Below are 20,949 nucleotides of genomic sequence, written 5' to 3'. Positions count from 1 at the left end.
TTCCCGGGTGGAACCTGCACCAATGCAGAGACGGGTGAGACCTCCGCTGCAGACTGGCTCACGGCCTGGGAGTGTGACGGCTGCGTGCTGAGGTACCGCTGTGGTTCAAGGCCATGTGTCAGGCCCAAAGAATTTCTCAGATAATTAGTTCAACATAACATCATTCCAGGTAAAATTCTATGATTTAAATTTATGTATTTTGACTAACACCTTAATTTTATGTATATGTTCCAATCACTTTTTTTGCATTTTGTAAATATATTTTACAATGTTTGTTCCCGATGTTCTGTGCTGTACTGTTCTTTGTTTTATGATTGTGCCTTTTCCTTCCTAGTTTGTTGCCTGTGAGGATTCTTCAATGTGATTGGCTGCTCAGGCGGTTTGATGGGATCCCCTGGACCTGACGACTGGTGCTGTGGGGAGACCAGGATCCCACACCGCGCATCAGCGAAGGTCTGTGGACAGCAGAGAGTGTGTCGTCCTCCACTGACCCTGTTCTACCTGATTGAGAGTAACGTCGGGCATTTTTAAATTAGAACATAATTAACTATAAAACTAATTTACATAAGCAAATATCCTGCATCTGTTCTTCTATTAACAGAACTGGGCTTCTTAATCAATGCCAAATTGTTTTTAATAAAGTGTATTTCTCCCTGTGGTGCGTGCCGGTGTCTGATTGGGACTGATGAAACCATTAACTAACGACACACCTTCTGCAGAGTGACAAATGACGGCAGGGAGCAGGACTGTCAGCAGCTTCCTGCCTTGAGGCTGATCATCTCGATCTTACGAAACTTCTAACCAAAAGCAAGATGCTGCAAATCTGAAATAAGTCAGACACTGCTACAAACACTCAGCAGGTCAGGCAGCATCTGTGGAGTTAACATCTCAGGTCAATCAGAATGGTCCCTGATCTGAAACGTGCCCTCAGATTCTCTGCCCACAGACACTGCTTGAGCTGCTGAACGTTTCAAGAACCAAGATCGACCTCTGGATGCTGTGGAGTACGTTGACAGCTGGAGAATTAACTTCTAACATTGTAGAAGCACAGAGACTAGGAGGAGTCCATTCAGCCCTTCCAGCCTGTTCCACCATTCGGTATAATCACGTCTGATCATCCAAATTCAGTGCCGTGTTCCAGCTTCCTCCTCGGTTCCCCTAGACCCAAGTATAATATCCAACTCCTTGAATGTATTAAATGATTTGATTCTGTGCTGGGGAATTCCACAGGTTCACCTCTCTCCGAAGAAAAATTTCTCCTCATCTCAGTCTTGTATGGTCGACCCCTTATCCTCGGTCCTGGACTCCCTCACCATTGGAGACGTCCCTCCTGTGTCCAGTCTGTCCATCCCTGTCGGAACGGTAGGTGAGACTCCTTCTCATTGCTCTGAACTCCAGTGAGCCTGAGCCTAACTGGCCCAATCTCTCCACGTCAGCCCTATCGCCCCAGGAATCCTCCCTGAACTTCCTCCATCCTTCCTCATATAAGGAGACCCATGGCCTCACGGCACCAGAGATGCAGGTTCGATCCCGGCCTCTGGTGCTGTGTGAAGTTTGCATGTTCTCCCTGTGACCACCTGGGTTTCCTCTCAGAGCCCACAGACACGTAGAATGGTGAGCTAACTGGCTGCTGGGTGCAGCTGGGTGTGGAGTCTGGGGGCAGCTGATGGGAATGTGGGGAGAATAAAATGGGATTGGCAGAGGATGGGTGTAAGTGGGTGGTTGGTGGTCGGCACGGACTGGGTGGGCCGAAGGGCCTGTCTCTGTGCTGCATCTCTCTATAACTCAATGATGGAGCTGTGGACAATACTCAAGGTGCAGTCTCTACTTACCCACCTGCCGTCCCTGCATGTTTACCTTCAGTGTCGGGTACACAGGACACCCAGGTCCCTCTGCACCTCCCCCTTCCCCAGTCTGTCACCATTCAGATCAGCTGCCTTCTGGTTATTCCCACCGACGTGGATCACCTCACGTTTACCCACATTACACAACATCTATACACTTTACTCTGTACTGTTATTGTGTTTACCTGTACTACCTCAATGCACTCTGTACTGACTCAATGTAACTGCACTGTGTGATGAATTGACCTGTATGATCGGTTTGTAAGACAAGTTTTTCACTGTACCTCAGTACAAGTGACAATAATAAACCAATACCAATACCAAGTTATCCTGGAGCCTCTCTGCACCCTCCTCACAGCTCACCCTCCCATCCAGCTTTGTGTCCTCTGTAAATTTGGTGACATTACATTTAAATCCCCCACCTAAACCATGAATACACATGATGAATACCTGGGGTCCAGCACTGATCGATGAGACCCCAGTATTCACTGCCTACCTTGCAGAAAACCATCTGTTTCTCCTTATTCTCAGTTTTCTGTTGGCCAACCAGTTCTCTGTCCCTACCAGCACCTCACCTGCAGTCCCATGTGCTTTTCGATGCCAGGGACCAGACTGACCAACAGTAGCCACATGTTACACAGACAAAGGAGCTCAACAGTCCATTCAATGACTGTCCGTTGCTTCACCCCACTACAGACGTCCCCCTTGTTCCACCCGCTCCCTCCCCACAGCTTCTGTTACCCAGACTAACTTGCTTTGTCTCTTCCTCAGTTCTGAGGCGTTTTTAACTCGAAATGTTCACTGTTTCTCTCTCCACAGATGATGCCTGACTGGCTGAGTTCTTCCAGCATTTCTGATTTCTCCAGCTAAGAGGCTGTGGAGCCTCAGGTTTTGAGTATATTCAGGATGGGGATTGATGGACTTTTGGCGAGTGAGGGAGTGAGGGGTTTGAGCTCGAAGTGGTGACGAGGTAAAGGATCTGCCAAGACCGAGCAACCTCCTGACATGATGCAGGCCCTGGAAGCTGCTCCACACTCAATGAGATCGCAGTGGACGCAGTCCTCAGGGACACTTTCCTTCTCTCACTCCCCAAAATCCGCTCACCTCAGCCTCAAGTGAAAGTAGTGACTGAGCATCCACAGCCCCTCCTTATCTTAGTTCTGAATCCAGAGGCAACTCAGCTGTCAAATTCTCAGACTAACCCAGAGGCCTGGTCTGACAATCTACGGACCCCACTCAGGCCTCTGTGGAACTTAGTGCAGTTAATTATTGGAACCAACAGAAGCAGCTGGTCTTAGTAACAATGACCAGAAAAACTACTGGATTGTCAAAATATGACCTTGTCACTGATGCTGTCAGTGACCCAGTGACCCTGCTCTCCTGACCCAGGCCTGACACAATCCACGTGCTTGGCTGTCAGTCACTCTCTGTATTTGCCCAACAAGCCACTCAGTTCCAGGCAGCTCAGCAGCACCTTCTCACTGAGGTCAGGACCAGCAATAAATGCTCAGAGAAACAAAGCACTGCCGGTGCTGGAATCTCGATGGATCTGAGTTCCTCCAGCACCATTGTGTTTTTCAATAAATGCTCAGATCCTGAAAAATGCTTTAAAAAAGAATGGCAGGCCGAGGCTTGTGCTCCCAAGTTTACCCTCTCCAGCCAGAGGAATCGTCCTGTCAGTCTCAGTCTCTCTCACTGTCTTACGATCTTATGAATGTCTCAATGAATTCACCTCTCGTTCCTTTAAACTCGAGAGCAGGCCAGTCATGGCTGGAAAACCCCTCATCCTGGAATTAATCCCGGCAGCCACAGGTCTTGATCTTTCCTTAATCTGCTCAACTCACAGTGCAGAAAGACAGATCAATTCACAATCCAGCGTCCACTCCCTCTGTGAGTCTTCCAGGTCGCAGGCTGTATGGTTAGATCCTCCTCAGACCATCGACTTTGGTCACTTCCACAAGTTCTCCCTCACTAGCTTCATGCAGGACAGAGGTAACATGATACTGGGACTCTGCACCACAACCACCTCACCATCCCTGGCTTCAGTCTGACTGCTTCTCCCCAACTCCTGGCCCCCGCTCCAAGCCTGCCCCCATCCCTTCCCCATTTACAAAGTACACTTTATCTGTATGGACAGAAAGTCCCCGCCGTCTGACCCCACGGGGAAAACCTCCTGCGTGTTCCATGTTACACCACAGCAACGCTGCCCCACACATGGGGCTACTTGTGCTGAACTATGACGAGCTCTGTGTCTGGCTTCCTCAGATCCTGACAAGAAACAGAGCCCTTCAGCTGCCTAGGTCCCCAAGCTCAGCAATCCTCTTCTGAAACCCCTACACCTCTCCCCTTTTATATCACTTCATCAAACGTTCTGCCTCAAGAAGGCGGCATCCATTACTGAGGACCCTCACCGCCCGGGACATGCCCTCTTCTCATTACTACCATCAGGGAGGAGGTACAGGAGCCTGAAGACCCACACTCAACGATTCAGGAACAGCGTCTTCCCCTCCGCCATCAGATTACTGAACGGTCCATGAACACTACCTCGTTACTCCTTTTTCGCATTATTTATTTATTTTTGTGATTTCTAGTAATTTTGTGTCTTTGCACTGTACTGCTGCTGCAGAACAAGTTTCATGTCAAATGCCAGCGATAACCCGATTCTGATTCTGTGTTAATCTCCAATGCCTTGCTGTTAGGTTTTGTCTATAAAGGCTCCTGTAAAATTTTCCATGTTAGAAGTGCACAAGAACTACATGGTGAAGTTACTCTCTTCCTTCTGCAGGCCAGGCCTGCTCTCCAGTGCACTCAGTTCCCCCTGGAGACGGTCAGACCCAGCGTCAGAAGCTGGATGTGGGCAGTAATTAAACGTAGACACAGGCTGCAGCGCCACACGTCAGGTCTGACTGCACAGTGACCGTGTCCTCTCTGTGTCTGGGATCTCAGCCTCACCACAGCTAATGACGTGCAATCAGGGACCAGCATCAACGACCCTGATTTTCCAAACGCCTCATGAAATTGCCGAACTTGTCGCCCGGAGCGGCTGCTGAACGTGAGAGATGGTGGGAACACGGAGACCATCAGCTTCCGTCTACAGCACCAACTCTCTGTGGACCCCCAGTCCTGGGGACACTCCACACTCTGCTTCATCCAACCCACCGGAGCACCTCCTCAACACTCCACTGCCTCTTCCCTCCACCACTCCAAACCTCAGAGAACCCAAGTGGGAGCAATGGTGAAAGAGTGAGAATAGAATGGGATGGAGGGGGACTGAGAGGGGTGAGGAGAGTGAGGGGGAGTGAGGGGAGGGGTGAGGAGAGCGAGGGGGAGTGAGGGGAGGGGTGAGGAGAGCGAGGGGGAGTGAGGAGAGGGGTGAGGATGGGAGGAGTGAAGAGGGAGGAGTGGGGAAGAGTGAGGGGAGGAGGAGAGGACTGAGGAGGGGAGGAGTGAGGAGGGGAGGAGTGAGGAGAGGAGGAGAGGAGTGAGGAGATAGTAGTAGGGATAGAAGGTAGTAGGGATGGTCCAGGGAATTACAGGTCGGTGAGCTGTACGTCTGTGGTGGGTAAGCTGTTAGAAAGGATTCTAAGGGATAGGATCTATGAACCCCTGGAGAATCATGGACTGATTAGGGACAGCCAGCATGGCTTTGTGAAGGGAAGATCTTGCCTCACAAGCCTGATAGGGATCTTTGAGGAGGTGACCGGGAAGATTGATGAGGGTAGTGCAGTGGATGTGGTCTACATGGATTTTAGTAAGGCGTTTGACAAGGTTCCGCATGGTAGGCTTCTTCAGAAGGTCAGAGGCCAAGGGATCCAGGGAAGCTTGGCCGTGTGGATTTAGAATTGGCTTGCCTGTAGAAAGCAGAGGGTTGTGGTGGAGGGAGTGCATTCAGATTGGAGGGCAGTGACTAGTGGTGTCCCACAGGGATCGGTTCTGGGACCTCTACTTTTTGTGATATTTATAGATGACTTAGATGAGGGGGTGGAAGGGTGGGTTAGCAAGTTTGCAGACGACACTAAGATTGGTGGTGTTGTGGATAGTGTGGAGGGCTGTCGAAGCTTGCAGAGGGATATTGATAGGATGCAGAGCTGGGCTGAGAAGTGGCAGATGCAGTTCAATCCAGAGAAGTGTGAGGTGGTACACTTTGGAAAGACAAACTCCAAGGCGGAGTACAAGGTTAATGGCAGGATTCTGGGCAGTGTGGAGGAGCAGAGGGATCTGGGGGTTCATATCCACAGATCACTGAAAGTCGCCTCACAGGTGGATAGGGTAGTTAAGAAAACTTATGGGATGTTAGCTTTCATAAGTCGGGGAATCGAGTTTAAGAGCCGTGAAGTAATGATGCAGCTTTACAAAACTCTGGTTAGGCCACACTTGGAGTACTGTGTCCAGTTCTGGTCGCCTCATTATAGGAAGGATGTGGAAGCGTTGGAAAGGGTGCAGAGGAGATTTACCAGGATGCTGCCTGGACTAGAGAGTATGGATTATGAGGAGAGACTAAAGGAGCTAGGGCTGTTCTCATTGGAGAGGGGGAGGATGAGGGGAGACATGATAGAGGTATACAAGATATTAAGAGGAATAGATAGAGTAGACAGCCAGCGCCTCTTTCCCAGGGCACCAATGCTCAAAACGAGAGGACATAGCTTTAAGGTAATGGGTGGGAAGTTCAAGGGAGACGTCAGAGGGAGGTTTTTCACCCAGAGAGTGGTTGGTGCATGGAATGCGCTGTCTGGGGTGGTGGTGGAGGCTGATACATTGGGTAAGTTCAAGAGATTGTTAGATAAGCATATGGAGGAATTTAAGATGGAGGGATATGTGGGAGGAAGGGGTCAGATAGTTATAGGTGAGGTTTGAAGGGCAGCACAGCACGGTGGGCCGAAGGGCCTGTATTGAGCCGTACGGCTCCATGGTTCCATGGAGAGGAGGAGTGAGGAGAATGGCTGCTGCCCAGCTCAGGACAAAACCCACTCACCGGCGGTGCTGCCAGCCAACCGCATCTCTCTTCCAAGTTGTTCATGTCCCTGTCAAACGTGTTGAGGAGGCTGTAGCGCAGCAGGTGGCTGTCCGGGAGGTTAAACTGGCGCCTGGCGTAATGGTAACTTTCATTGTTTCCTTTCCGGGGAAAGTCCAGCCATTCAGGGTGGCCAAACTCATTGCCTGCAAGAGGAGCAAAGGACATCCTGATGCAGGACAGACCATTACCAGAGTGACCCATCCAGTCAATAATCGCCTCACCCAGTACGGCAGAGATTAGTCCTCACTCCCCTACCCTGGGAAAAGCACTGTGACCATCCACTCTATCTATGCCCCTCCACATTTTATAAACCTCTATCAGGTCACCCCTCAGCCTCCTTCGCTCCAGGGAAAAGAATCCTCCAGATAACTCAAGTGCTCCCGTCCAGGCAATATTCCTGTGAATCCTTTTTGCAATCTCCAGTTTAATCACATCCTACAGTGCGGTGACCAGTGACCGGAACTGCACTCAGTGCTCCAAGTGCGGTCTCACCAACGTTTTGTGCAGCTGTGACATGACGTCTGAACTTCTGTACTCAGTGCCCCGACCGATGAAGGCCAGCGTGCCATACGCCTTCATCACCATCCTGTCTACCTGTGTTGCCACTTTCAGGGAGCATGTATCTGTACCCCGGTCTCCAAACAACACTCCCCAGGGTCCTGTCACTTACGGTGTAAGTTCTGCCCCGCTTTAACTTCCCAAAATACATAGCTCCACACTTGTCTGAGTTAAATTCCATCTGCCACTCCCATGCCCACATTCCCAGTTGATCCAGATCCCGTTGCAACCTTTAACATCCTTCTTCACTCTCCACCACACCGCCAGTTGTCAGTCCTGGGACCTCAGGGGAACACAGTGTGAGTGCACCATGGTGCTTGATCCAGACCAAGTGCTGTGTTTGGGGTGGTAAGTGTGCACACCAGCCAGTTAGCAAACAAGGTTGCTCCATGGTTTTGTGACTAACAATCAGAAAAGAAAGTGAGATAAAAAAGGAGAAATGCAGGGATAAAGGGAGGGATAAAGGATGAGCGATGAAAGTATGATGGAGGGAACTGTATTACTGCATTCACAGAGCACCCTTCACCAGGACATCCTGAGCTGCTGTTTAATGCAAGCTGTTGCTTTGTAGATAAACACCTGCCTGCCAGCAAGTTTAGTCGGTCTGACCCTACTCACAACTCAAATCTGAGCACAAAGGTAGGGAGTGCTGACGATTTTCATTGATCCACTTTCACGGTTCTGCAGACGGTGCCTATGGTGCTGACTGGGTTTTGCTGAACACAGCTCAGCCTGACGACTGGCAGTAATAACCTCCTGCTGGGGGAGCACTTCACACAGTAAATAAAGACAGTAGCAGGCAGCTGCACCTCGCCGTTTGGCTTTCTTTTTGTTTTAAACTCATTTTTTGGGATCTGGGGATCACTGCCAAAGCCAGCATTTATACCCCTCCCTAACTGCCCTTGAGGAGGTGGGGGTGAGCTGCCCCCTGAACCACTGCAGTCCTTCTGGTGAAGGTGGAGCTGTTGGGGAGCGAGTTCCAGGGTTTAGACCCAGTGATGGTGAAGGGAATAAAGAGTAGCCAATCAGCACATAGAGTCATTGAGTCTTACAGCACGGAAACAGGCCCTTCGGCCCAACGCCTCCATGCCGACTGTGTTGCCCAGCGAGCTAGTCCCATCTGCCCGCATTTGGCCCACAGCCCTCTAAACCTCTTCTATCCATGGACTTATCCAGATGGCTTTTAAACGTTGCTGATGTGCTCACCTCAACCACGATTTCTGGCAGCTTGTTCCCAATACACACCACCCTTTGTGTGAAGAAGCTGCCCCCGATGTCCCTTTTAAATTTCTCGCCTCTGATCTTAAACCTATGCCCTCTTGTTTTCATGAGGTAAGATATCTTTATCGGTCACATGTACATTGAAACACACAGTGAAATGGGTCTTTTTGCGTAGTGTTCTGGGGGCAGCCCGCAAGTGTCGCCACGCTTCCGGCGCCAACACAGCATGCCCACAACTTCCTAACTCGTACGTCTTTGGAATATGGGAGGAAACCGGAGCACCCGGAGGAAACCCACGTAGTCGTGGGGAGAACGTACAAGCTCTTTACAGACAGCGGCCGGAATTGAACCTGGTTGCTGGCGCTGTAATAGCATTATGCTAACCACTACACTACCGTTCACCCCCTCCCTAGGAAAAAGATGGTGTGCTTTCACCCTGTCTATGCCCCTCATGATCTTATACACCTCTATCAGGTCACCCCTCAATCTCCTGTGTTCCAGAGAATAAAGTCCTAGTCCAGGCAACCTCTCCTTGTAACTCAGGCCCCCAAGTCTGGGCAACATCCTGGTAAATCTTTTCTGCACTCTGTTTAATAGCATCTTTCCTATAACAGGGTGACCTAAACTGTACACAATACTCCAAGTGTGGCCTCACCAACATCTTATATAATTGCATCATGACTTCCCAACTCAATAACCTGACTGATGAAGGCCAGCGTGCCAGACGCCTTCTTCACTACCCTGTCTACCTGAGACACCACTTTCAGTGAAATATGCACTTGAGCCGACTCTGTCATTCAGTAAGATCATGCCTGATCCAGTCTTGGCTCATCACCCACTGTCCCACCCTCTCCCCGTAACCCCCTCAATTCCTTTAGTTCTAACCGTTCTGTTTTCCCAAGGAGTCCTGAACCAGAGGGCACAGTCTCAGAATAGGGCAGAGGTGATTCAGGAGTGAGAGGAGGAGAAATCCCTTCATGAAGCAGGTGGTGAATGTTTGGAACCCTCTGACCCAGAGGACAGTGGAGGCTCAGTCCTCAGAACAGACTCAGATTCAGGAAGCGGAGGTTATGGGGACGGTGCGGTGGTTATGAGCACCAAGCGCAACTCAGAAGGATTTTATGTTTCAGTACGTTCACCCTCATTCTTCTAAGGCCCAAACAACAGAGATCTCATTCCATTAAAACAAAATTCTAAATTTTAAAATGGGTTGGTTGGGCTGCAGCTGAGTTATTGGATCCAGACAATATGGAGTGTCACAGCCTTGAAGAGGGTTCAGTGCAGGTTAATGAGACTGGAGTGGAGGGAAGGAGGGGGTTGCTACTCAGACAGCACTGGTGGCAGGAGTGAGAATGCTTTAATGTGCTCCACGTTAATGTAACCTGGAATTCAGTGAGTAAGATACCGATGTGTTACTGTGATGAGGAATGCTGAGGAAGGTACATTGACAATGACGGAAGCAACGCTGGGAAACCACACAGACTGTACCAGAGGAGGTTGCGGGGTGACTCAACCAATGTCCTTAAATGTGCTCTGATCAGCTTTCTGATGACACAAAGGCTGGTTGGGTTAGGGGTAGTGAGGCTGGTCCCTAAGGATACGGAGGGACAGATCAGCTCGAAAGTCAGGCAGACCGACGGAAAATGGAATTTAATCCAGACAAGGGTGAGGTGATGCACTTTGGGCTGTCTAATGCTGGCCGGACACATCCAGTAAACAGCAAGGACCTTAAAGTACCGAGGGACCTTGGGGTCCAAGTTCGTAGCTCCCTGAAAATGGTGACAAGGGTGGATAGGGAAGTAAAGAAAGCTTCAGCTTGTTTGCCTTCAGAAGCAGGGGTATTAAGTACAAGAGCTGAGACTTCATGTTGCATCTGTACAAGGCACAGGTTAGGCCACACTTGGAATATTGTGTGCAGTTCTGGTCACTGCACTGCAGAAAGGATGTGGCAGCATTAGAGAGGGTGCAGATGAGATTCACCAGGAAGGTGCCTGGATTGGAGGTCTGTGGTTACAAGGAGAGATTGGAGAGGTTGGGATTGTTCTCACTGGAGTACAGGAGGCCTGATGGAGGTTTATAAAATCATGAGGGGCGTAAATGGGGTAGGTAGCTAGTCAGATCTTCTTCAAAGGGTAGGTGAGTCTCAAACTAGAGGACATAATTTTAAGTGAGAAGGGAAATATTTTTTACACAGAGGGTGGTGGGTACATAGAACGAGCTGCCAGAGGAAGTTGTAGAGGCAGGTAACAATCGTGTTTAAAAAGCATTTGCACAGGGCAGGGGCAGGGACAGGGGCAGGGTCAGGGGCAGGGGCAGGCACAGGGACAGGGGCAGGGACAGGGGCAGGTGCAGGGGCAGGGGCAGGTGCAGGGGCAGGGACAGGGGCAGGGACAGGGGGAGGGGCAGGGGCAGGGCAGGGGCAGGCACAAGGACAGGGACAGGGGCAGGGACAGGGACAGGGACAGGGGCAGGCACAGGGGCAGGCACAGGGGCAGGGCAGGGGCAGGGGCAGGGGCAGGGGCAGGCACAAGGACAGGGACAGAGGCAGGGGCAGGCACAGGGACAGGCACAGGGGCAGGGGTAGGGGCAGGGACAGGGGCAGAGGCAGGGGCAGGCACAGGGGCAGGTGCAGGGGCAGGCACAGGGGCAGGGGTAGGGGCAGGGCAGGGGCAGGCACAAGGACAGGGACAGGGGCAGGGGGAGGGGCAGGGACAGGGGCAGGGGGAGGGGCAGGTGCAGGGACAGGGGCAGGGACAGGGGCAGGGGGAGGGGCAGGTGCAGGGCCAGGGGCAGGGACAGGGGCAGGGGCAGGGGCAGGGACAGGGGGAGGGGCAGGGGCAGGGGAGGGGCAGGGACAGGGGGAGGGGCAGGGGCAGGGACAGGGGCAGGCACAGGGGCAGGGACAGGGGCAGGGACAGGGGCAGGGGCAGGGGGAGGGACAGGGACAGGGGCAGGTGCAGGGGCAGGGGCAGGGGGAGGGACAGGGACAGGGGCAGGGGGAGGGGCAGGGACAGGGGCAGGTGCAGGGGCAGGGACAGGGGCAGGGACAGGGGCAGGGACAGGGGCAGGGGGAGGGGCAGGGACAGGGGCAGGGGGAGGGGCAGGGACAGGGGCAGGTGCAGGGGCAGGGGGAGGGGCAGGGACAGGGGAGGGGCAGGGGGAGGGGGAGGGGCAGGGGGAGGGGCAGGCACAGGGACAGGGACAGGGGCAGGGGCAGGGGCAGGGACAGGGACGGGGCAGGGGCAGGGACAGGGGGAGGGGCAGGGGCAGGGACAGGGGGAGGGACAGGGACAGGGGCAGGGGCAGGGACAGGGGCAGGGGCAGGGACAGGGGCAGGGGCAGGGACAGGGACAGGGGCAGGGGCAGGGGCAGGGACAGGGACAGGGACAGGGGCAGGGACAGGGGCAGGGGCAGGGGCAGGGGCAGGGACAGGGGCAGGGACAGGGGCAGGGGGAGGGGCAGGGACAGGGGCAGGTGCAGGGGGAGGGGCAGGGACAGGGGAGGGGCAGGGGCAGGGGGAGGGGGAGGGGCAGGGGCAGGGGCAGGGACAGGGGCAGGGGCAGGGACAGGGACGGGGCAGGGGCAGGGACAGGGGGAGGGGCAGGGACAGGGGCAGGGGCAGGGACAGGGGCAGGGGCAGGGGCAGGGGCAGGGACAGGGACAGGGACAGGGGCAGGGGCAGGGGCAGGGACAGGGACAGGGGCAGGGGCAGGAGAGGAATGGAGGGATATGGGCCAAATGCAGGAAAATGGGACTAGTGTAAATAGACACCTCGGTCGGCATGGATGAGTTGGGCCGAAGGGCCTGTTTCCATGCTGTACGACTCCATGACTCCAGGTTGAAGCAGGCTTGACAGGGTCGACGTAGATCAAATGACCAAGTGCTGGAAATCACTGCTCCAGATGGATCGGACGTGTCCACCGGTGCGTCCTCTGGCGTGTAGAACTCCCCCTCCGCATTCTCACAGCGCACACAATGCAGCAGCTCGACTGGGTGTGGCAAACAGGGAGAGGAGGGCGACCCGTTCTGCAACACTGGTCCTCTGCACCCAGACTAAGGCCCTGCCATTTCGGGAAGCCTTCTCTCGATGCCAGGGGTTCCCACAGCAGGCTGCAGTCAGTGGAGAGGACCCCGTGTGGTCGGCTCCTCTACGCCAGTCCCATCAACAGCTATTGCCTTGGCAATGCACCAGCTTGTACAACACAAATGTTTCCTTCCCTGCTAAATGCAGACAAACTCCAATTACCCGTTAATGAGGGAAGTGATAACAACTTTATCTTGTGCTTTTAATCTCACTCTCGAGCTCTGTGGCTCTACAGACAGTATCACCCCGCAGGGCCTGGAATTTCATAGCTGCTTTTTTAGCTCCTTCTCCGCCATGCATCTTACTGCTCTGTGTGTCTCTCCACCCACTCAGTGCCTTAATGTGCAGGCTGTCTAACAGCAATTGAATTATGAGGCAATCTACCAGTACACTCCTGCATCAGTGCTGTCAGCTACCCAAACAATCTGCTCTCCGATTGCGAGGACCATGTTGGATTAAGTAACCACATTCAGAAGATCACCTCATGTTTTAGTATCAGGAAAAAATATTGCAGGATTTCTAGCACATTACATTTGATGCTGTTTCCACTTTAGAACATCCGGCCCAGGTTGAATTAGCAGCTGGATACGTTTCAGACATTTCCATCTCAGTTTCCCTTTTATTTGACTCGACATGCTTTATGAGTCCAGGGTTCCCCCATTCCCAAAACCACTGCAGATGAATCTAAACAGGTCACCTTGCTGTTCAGAGACCAGGCTCTGAAAATCCTCTTGGCTGCAAATGCTGAGTGTCACTAAGTGAGAGGCTTTCAGGGTTCAGGACCCAGCTGTCCCACAGAAACCACCCCACCGCTTGTGCATGAAGTACAGTAACCCACGACAGTACATTCGCCAATGGAGCCAACATTTGCAAACACACAGGCTTTACTCCAGTAGGATACGCTGCTCACTTAAACAACCGCTTTGTAGAGCAGTATTTCAAATCTCAAGGTATCCTGTGATTGAGACAACAATGTTAGAGTCATAGAGATAGACAGAGTCATAGCATCATACAACACGGAAACAGGCCCTTCGGCCCAACTGGTCCATGCCCACGAAGATTCCCATCTGAGCTCGTCCCATTTGCCCGCGTTTGGTCCATATCACCTCGACCAAGGCCCTGTCATTTTGGGAAGCCTTCTCTCGATGCTAGGGGTTCCTACAACAGGCTGCAGTCAGTGGGGAGGATCCCCTGTTGTTGGTCCTCTACCCCAGTCCCATCAGCAGCTGTTGCCTTGGCAATGCACCAGCTTGGACAACACAAATGTGTGACTCTAAACCTATCCATGTACCTGTCCAAGTGCCTTTTAAACGTTGTTAATGTACCTGCCTCAACCACTTCCTCTGGCAGATTGGTCCATTACTGACCACCCTCTGGGTGAAAAAGTTGCCCCTCAGGTTCCTATTAAATCTCTCCCCTCTCACCTTAAACCTATGCCCTCTAGTTCTTGATTCCCCAACCCTGGGAAAAAGACTGTGTGCATTCACCCTGTCTACACCCCCCATGATTTTATACACCTCTATAAGGTCACCCCTCACTCTCCCACGCTCCAATGAATAAAGTCCCAACCTGCTCAACCAGGGGCAACCTTATAGAAGTGTTTAAAATCCTGAGAGGCATAGATAAGGTGGATGGTAACAGCATTTTCCCCAGGGTAGGGGAGTCCAAAACTGGGGGGCATAGATTTAGGGTGAGAGGGGAAGGATTTCAAAGGGACCTGAGGGGCAACTTTTTCACGCAGTGAGTGTTTGGAACAAGCTGCCAGAGGAAGTGGTTGAGGCAGGTACAATAGTATCACTTAAGAAGCACTTGGACAGGTACATGAATTTCACCTTGCAGTCAGGATTTGGAGTGAGATCTGGAGTGGGAGCTTTGAAAAGAGGTAAGTCTCTGTGCTTGTGAGTTTCACCTTACAGGAGTCCAAAAGAGGCACATTTGCAAATTGTTAATAGTTGATTGGCTAATTAACAGCAGCCAATAAAAAGAAGGTAGGGTCAAGTGAAGTGGTTCAGTGTTAGGGGATTGAGGCTGAGTAAGTGATCCAGGTGTGGGGAGTGTGAGCAGCTCTTGGGGGGAGAAAAAGGCTCCAGTGAGAAGGTACAGGTAAGGTCTTTATTTTGTTGTCTGTAAATCCTTTGTCCTTGATTCAGTGTAGGCAGGATGGAAGTCAGGGTAGTGGAATGCTCCTCCTGTAAGATGTGGGATGTCAGGGAACCTCAGTCTCCTTAGTTGACTACATCTGCAGGAACTGCACCCAGCTGCAGCTCCTAGCTGACCAGGTCAAGGAAATGGAGCTGGATGTACTCAGGACCATCTGGGAAGCTGAAAACCTTGGATGAGGCTTTTACTGAGGTGGTCACACCCAGGGTACAGGCTGCAGATAGATGGGTGATCACTAAGAAGTGAGTGGAGTAAGCAGTTAGTGTAGGGTTCTCCTGTGGCCATTTCCCCTCAGCAACAGGTACACCCCTTTAGATACTATAGGGAGGTGGTGGAAATGACCTATCAGGGAAGAAGAGTTGCACTACTAATCTGGGATGATATCACAGCTGCACTCAAAGGGGACATAATGGAGGGCTTGTCCACTGAGTCTGTATGGGTAGAACTCAAATAAAAAAGGGTGCAATCACTCTGGGATTATACTACAGACTGACCCCCCTCTTCTTCCCCCCCCACCTCCAGCAATAGCCACTGGGACATTGAGGAACAGATATGCAAGCAGATTAGGGAAAGCTGTAAAACTGATAGGGTTGTTGTCATAGGGGACTTCAACTTCCCTAATATAAACTGGGACCTTGTTAGTGTAAGAGGTTTAGATGGGGCAGAATTTATTAGGTGCATCTAGAAGGGTTTCTTAAATCAATATGTAGATAGTCCAATGAGAGGAGGGGCTGTACTGCACCTGGTGTTGGGTAATGAGCCTGGCCAGGTGACTGACCTTTCAGTGGGAAAACTGTTTGGGAATAGTGACCTCAACTCTAGTTTTAAGATAGCCAAAAGTAAGGATAAGTATGACCTTGCAGGAAAGTATTAAATTGGAGCAGGGCAGATTACAGGAGTTTTGGGCAGGAACTAGGGAGAGTTAATTGGGAACAGCTGTTTTTGGGAGAGTCCACATCCAACATGTGGAGGGTGTTTAAAGACCAACTGCACAGAGTACAGGACAGGGATGTTCCAGCAAGAAGGAAGGACAAGGACGGCAGGGGAAGGGAACCTTGCATATTGAGAAAGGTGGTGAATTTAGTCAAGAAAAAGTAAAACTATGTAAAGCTTAGGCAGCTCAAATCAAATGGAGCCCTTCAGGATTATAAAGAAGCTTTTATAAAAACAAACTTGAGAATAAAATTGGAAGGGCCAGGAGGGGCCACGGACAGTCATTAGCAAGTAGGATGAAAGAATCCCAAAGCACTCTGCACGTACTGTACATCAAGAGCAAGAGGATAACTGGGGAGAGGGTAGGACCACTTAAGGATAAAGGAGGGATCTTGTGCTTGGAAGTGGAGGATATAGGTGAGGTCCTTAATGAGCACTTCGTCAGTAGTTACCAAGGAGAAGGATGTGGAAAAGAGGGAGATCAGTGTGGGGTGTGCTAACATGCTGGGGCATTTCAAGATGGAGGAGGTAGTGTTGGGTCTCTTTGAGTATTAAGGTGGATAAGTCCCCAGGGCCTGATGAGATATACCCCAGGTTATTGAGGCAGATATGAGATTGCTAGGGCCTTGAACAATATCTTCATGTCCTCTCTAGCCACAGGTGAGGTCCTGGAGGACTGGCAAGTAGCTAATGTCATAGCATTATTCAAGGAGGGAAATGGGATCATCCTGGAAACTATAGACAGGTGAGTCTCTCATCAGCGGTAGTGAAGTTTCTGGAGAGGATTCTTGGGATAAGATTTGAGCATTTGGAAAACTATGGCCTAATTAGGGACAGTCAGCATAGCTTTGTGTAGAGCAAGTCATGATTTACTAATTTGAGTTTTTGACAAGGGTGATTGATGAAGGTAGAGCTGTGGATGTGGTTTACATGGATTTTAGTGAGGCATTTGACAAGGTCCCCCATGGGAGGCTTATCCAGAAGATGAAGATTAAGATGCATGGGATCCACTGAACTGGTTGTTTGGATTCAGAACTGGCTTGCTGTTAGAAGATGGAGGGTAGTAGTCAATGGGACTTATTCTAGCTGGAGGTCTGACTAATGGTGTTCCTCAAGGACCTCTGCTGCTTGTGATATACATAAATGACCTGGATGAAAATGTTCATGGGTGGGTTAGTAAGTTTGCAGATGATACGAAGATTGGTGGTGATGTGGATCGTGTAGAAGACTGGCAAAAGATACAGCGGGATATAGATCAGCTGCAGATATGGGTAGAGAAATGGAGTTTAATCTGGCCAAATGTGAAGTGATGTCCCTTGGGAGATGAAATGTAAAGGGACAGTACACTGTTAACGGCAGGACCCTTAAGTGTTGATGAGCAGAGGAATCTTGGGGTCCAAGCTCATAGCTCCCTGAAAGTGGCTGCACAAGTTGATAGGGTGGTAAAGAAAGCCTATGGCATGCTTGCCTTTGCTTGTTGAGGCACTGAGTTCGAGAGTCAGGAAGCTATGTTGCAACTTTATAAACCTTTGGTTTGGCCACATCTGGAATATTGCATTCAATTCTGGTCACCCCATTATAGGAAGGGATGTTGAGGCTTTGGATGCTGCCTGGATTAGAGGGCATGTGTTACACAGGTTGGACAAACTTGGGTTGTTCTCTCTGGAGCAGCAGAGGCTGAGAGGAGATCTGGGGAAAAGGCTGAGGCAAGTTTTCTTAGTGGTGGTTGAATGGAATACACTGCTGGTGGTGGAGGCAAATACGATAGGGGTGTTCAGGAAGCTCTTGAACAGGCACATGTATGTGAGGGGAAATAGTAGGATATGGACATTGTGTGGGCAGAAGGGATGAGTTTGGTTGGGCATTTTATTACCAATGTAATTGGCTTGGCACAACATTGTGGGCTGAAGGGCCTGTGCTGTACTGTTCTATGGAGGGGAGGGGCTTGGAGGGATATAGACTGAATGTAGGAAATTAGGACTTACTGGTTGGCACAGACTAGTTGGGCTGAAGGGCTAGTATCTGTGCTGTATTGCTCTGACTCTCTCTGCACTCTTTCCTATAGCAGGGTACCAAAACTGAACACAACGCTTCAAGTGCAGCCTCACCAACATCTTGTACAACTTCTATACTCAATGCCCTGACTGGAGGCCAGTATGCCAAATGCCACTTTACCATTCCTCTACCTGTGACTCCACTTTCAGTGAAACGTAGAACAGGGACCTAGGAGTACAACACCCCCCAGGGCCCTGCTGTTCACTGAAAGTCCTACCCCAGTTTGTAATCCTTGTGAAGATGCTGTTGGGAGAGAGTTGCAGGATTTCAATGTTCCTGCTGCCCTGGTCCCACCTATTGGGGGAGGGGGGCAGGTGGTCTACTCCTGCTCCTGTTTTCTGGAGATGGAATATAGAGCAGTACAGTACAGCACAGAACAGGTCCTTCAGCCCACAATGTTGTGCTGACATAGCTAATCCCTCCTACCTACAGAACGCCCGTATCCCTCCATTTCCCCTCATTCATGTGCCCATCCAAACCCCTCTTAAAAGCCCCCAATGAATTTGCCTCCACCACCCTATCAGGCAATGCATTCCAGGCATCCACCACTCTGTTTATATAAAAAAAAACCTCGCATCTGTTCTGAACCTCCCCCTCACCTTAAATGCATGCCCTCTGGTATTGGATCACTCAATGGAGGAAAAAGATATTGCTTGTCCACCTTATCTATGCCCCTGATAATTTTATACACTTCCAACAGATCACCCCTCAGCCTCCGCTGCTCCAGTTTTTTCAGGTTGTTTGGCAGACTTTGGAAAACTAAGTTTTTTTTCTCTAATTGGGAATAGCAGGGCAAGACTGTGCAGGCATGTGATGTAGGCAGTTAGCGCATGGGCAGTTTAAAAAGCAAACCACCATATCCAGCAGACAGCATCGGAGCTGGCAGTGGAGTGAGAGGGAGCAGTGGTTGGGCTTTGGCTCAAGGGGCTTGGGCGTAAAGGGGTGAGGCAAGGTGGGGGATTTGAGGAAAGGAGGTAGAATGAGTGTGGTTTTCTGTGCTTGGTGTCAGATGTGGGAGGTCCTGAAGTCTCCCAGCCTCCAGGATGACCACATCTGCACCCAGTGTGTCAAGCTAGAGCTCCTCAGGGACTGTTGGGGAACTGGAGATACAGCTCTCTGACTTTTGTATGGTCAGAGAATGAGGTGATAAAGGAGTTATAGGCAGGTGGTCACACTGGGGTCACAGGAGGGGAAGGGGAAGAGTCAGGTACTGGAGTACCCCTGTGGCTGTATCCCTGTACAGAGGCACAGTGCTGCATACAACAGTTAACAAAGTTGACAGACTGAAACGTGATTACTTCACAGGAGCCATGCCTCCAGGAGCTGCAACTGCTGTGTAGGACCAAGGTCATGCCATCTTAGAGCCACAGGCTGCCATAACAAGGCACTATGCAGTCAGTAATCAAAACACTGCTGGTGTGATAAACAGTGACACAACCAGCAGGGCACACCAGTAATCAGTCCTGCAAAGGAGCAGTGCAGAGAAAGGAGAGGTGGGAGTCTTCTCCAGATACGCAGATAGTCCGTGTGATGAAACTCCAATGCTGTTCCTCCAGCACCGCAGTGAAATGTCTGTCACTGGGCCAGTCTGACGTCCCTCCGGTTGCACAAAAGTCCAAGGAGCCACCGAGGAAAACCTTCACCCAGTCACCCTGGGCCAAGTCCTTGGGTGGGAGGGAGCCAATCAACATTACTGACCAGAATAAACCCAGGCCCAGCTCCCATAAATGTTCAAAAATGAACTGTGACAACCCACCTGCCACTCCCACAGCACTTGAACAGACGGCAACACCTGGCAACTCTCAGTTCTTCTGAGAAGAAAACGGCTCCAGATGAAACCCACACTCCCCAATGTTCTCCACAACTGCACTTCTGGATCTTTACAATAACATCAGTTAGATGAGAGCACACTCAGTACTGTCCCTTTTTAATGAATATACAGGTTTCTTCACTGGAAGCACTACAAAATGACAGTGTCAAACCTACAGCAACTTGTAGGAGAAAGAACTGGGCAGACACAGAATGACATCAGAGAAGGCCAACTAAACTACTGTAAGACGCACTACTTCAGATAAGGATCTCATTGTCACCGTCCATGACATCCCCTGAGGGACCCACTGATCAGAATTTATCCAGGGTGCCTGTGGGTACCATGCGCTCCCTTGAAGGTGCGGACGTAAGCCCAGAAGAGGGGCAGGCAGGCTTGGTGTACCGATACATCTACAGAGGCAGAGGGTCGCCAGCTGGGTATGCATACCAGCAACTGATGCAGGCAAGTCCTCAGTGGTCAGTCCCAGCTGAGGCTCCAAGTCGAGCAGCTCCCTCTCAAGCCGTTCGATCTTAGACACCTGTACTTTGGTTGCCCACCCCCCCCACCCCCGCATGTATTCCTGGCAGGAAAGCTGGATGTGAGCCTTGCCCACCTCCCACCAGAGCCTCGGAGGAGAAACCCTTCAGCTCCCTCCAAGTCACCCAAAACAGGCAGAATGAATCTCAATCGCCAGTCATCCAGCAGCTGGTTGTTGAAATACCAGAATGCAGACCCCACTATTGTAGGCAGTGGACTGAGCGCCACACACACCAGGCAGTGGTCGGAGCACACCACCGGCTGCATGGAGGCTGCTGACATGCAGGAGATGTGCACCTTGGACACAGCCTAGCGATCTGCGAACCTCCACCTCCACAAGAAGGCACAGGAGTCTGGATGAAGGTTCTGCCAGACATCAACCAAGTCCAAGGATCCGACCAGGTCATGCAACAGCTGCATGGCTACACTGGGGCCCAGAGCGATTCCCTCTCGGGTACAGTTGAAGTCACCCCCAAGGATGATGCACTCGCCACAGTCGAAAGAGCCCACCAGGGTAGACACCTCCCAAAACAGGTGCGCTTGCATCAGGCCAAGCTCGGGGCATACACGTTGACAAGGTGCAATGGCACAGTGAGATAAAGCAGGCAGCCTGGCTCCAGTTCCTGAACCTTCAATATCTCAGGCTGCAAGGTTGGGGCCAACAAGATCACCACCCTGCTCGCACTGGAGCTGAGGTGACTCATGTAGACCCCACCGCACCACTCTAGGAGCC

General features: G+C 51.4%; 1 protein-coding gene across 4 annotated transcripts in view; it reads right to left on the bottom strand.

The window, feature by feature from the left end:
- The window catches only part of gbe1b (glucan (1,4-alpha-), branching enzyme 1b), a 394,510-nt gene that overhangs the window by 41,031 nt on the left and 332,530 nt on the right, over window positions 1–20,949 (bottom strand). For all 4 annotated transcript variants that reach the window (XM_052014127.1, XM_052014129.1, XM_052014128.1 and 1 more), the window contains exon 13: window positions 6,817–7,001. In XM_052014127.1, the coding sequence (XP_051870087.1) occupies window positions 6,817–7,001 (185 nt within the window). The remainder of the gene's footprint in view (window positions 1–6,816; window positions 7,002–20,949) is intronic.

This window comes from Pristis pectinata, chromosome 4 (genome assembly GCF_009764475.1).
Source record: "Pristis pectinata isolate sPriPec2 chromosome 4, sPriPec2.1.pri, whole genome shotgun sequence".
Classification (NCBI taxonomy): domain Eukaryota; kingdom Metazoa; phylum Chordata; class Chondrichthyes; order Rhinopristiformes; family Pristidae; genus Pristis; species Pristis pectinata.
This window is presented reverse-complemented; position numbering and strand designations above follow the sequence as displayed.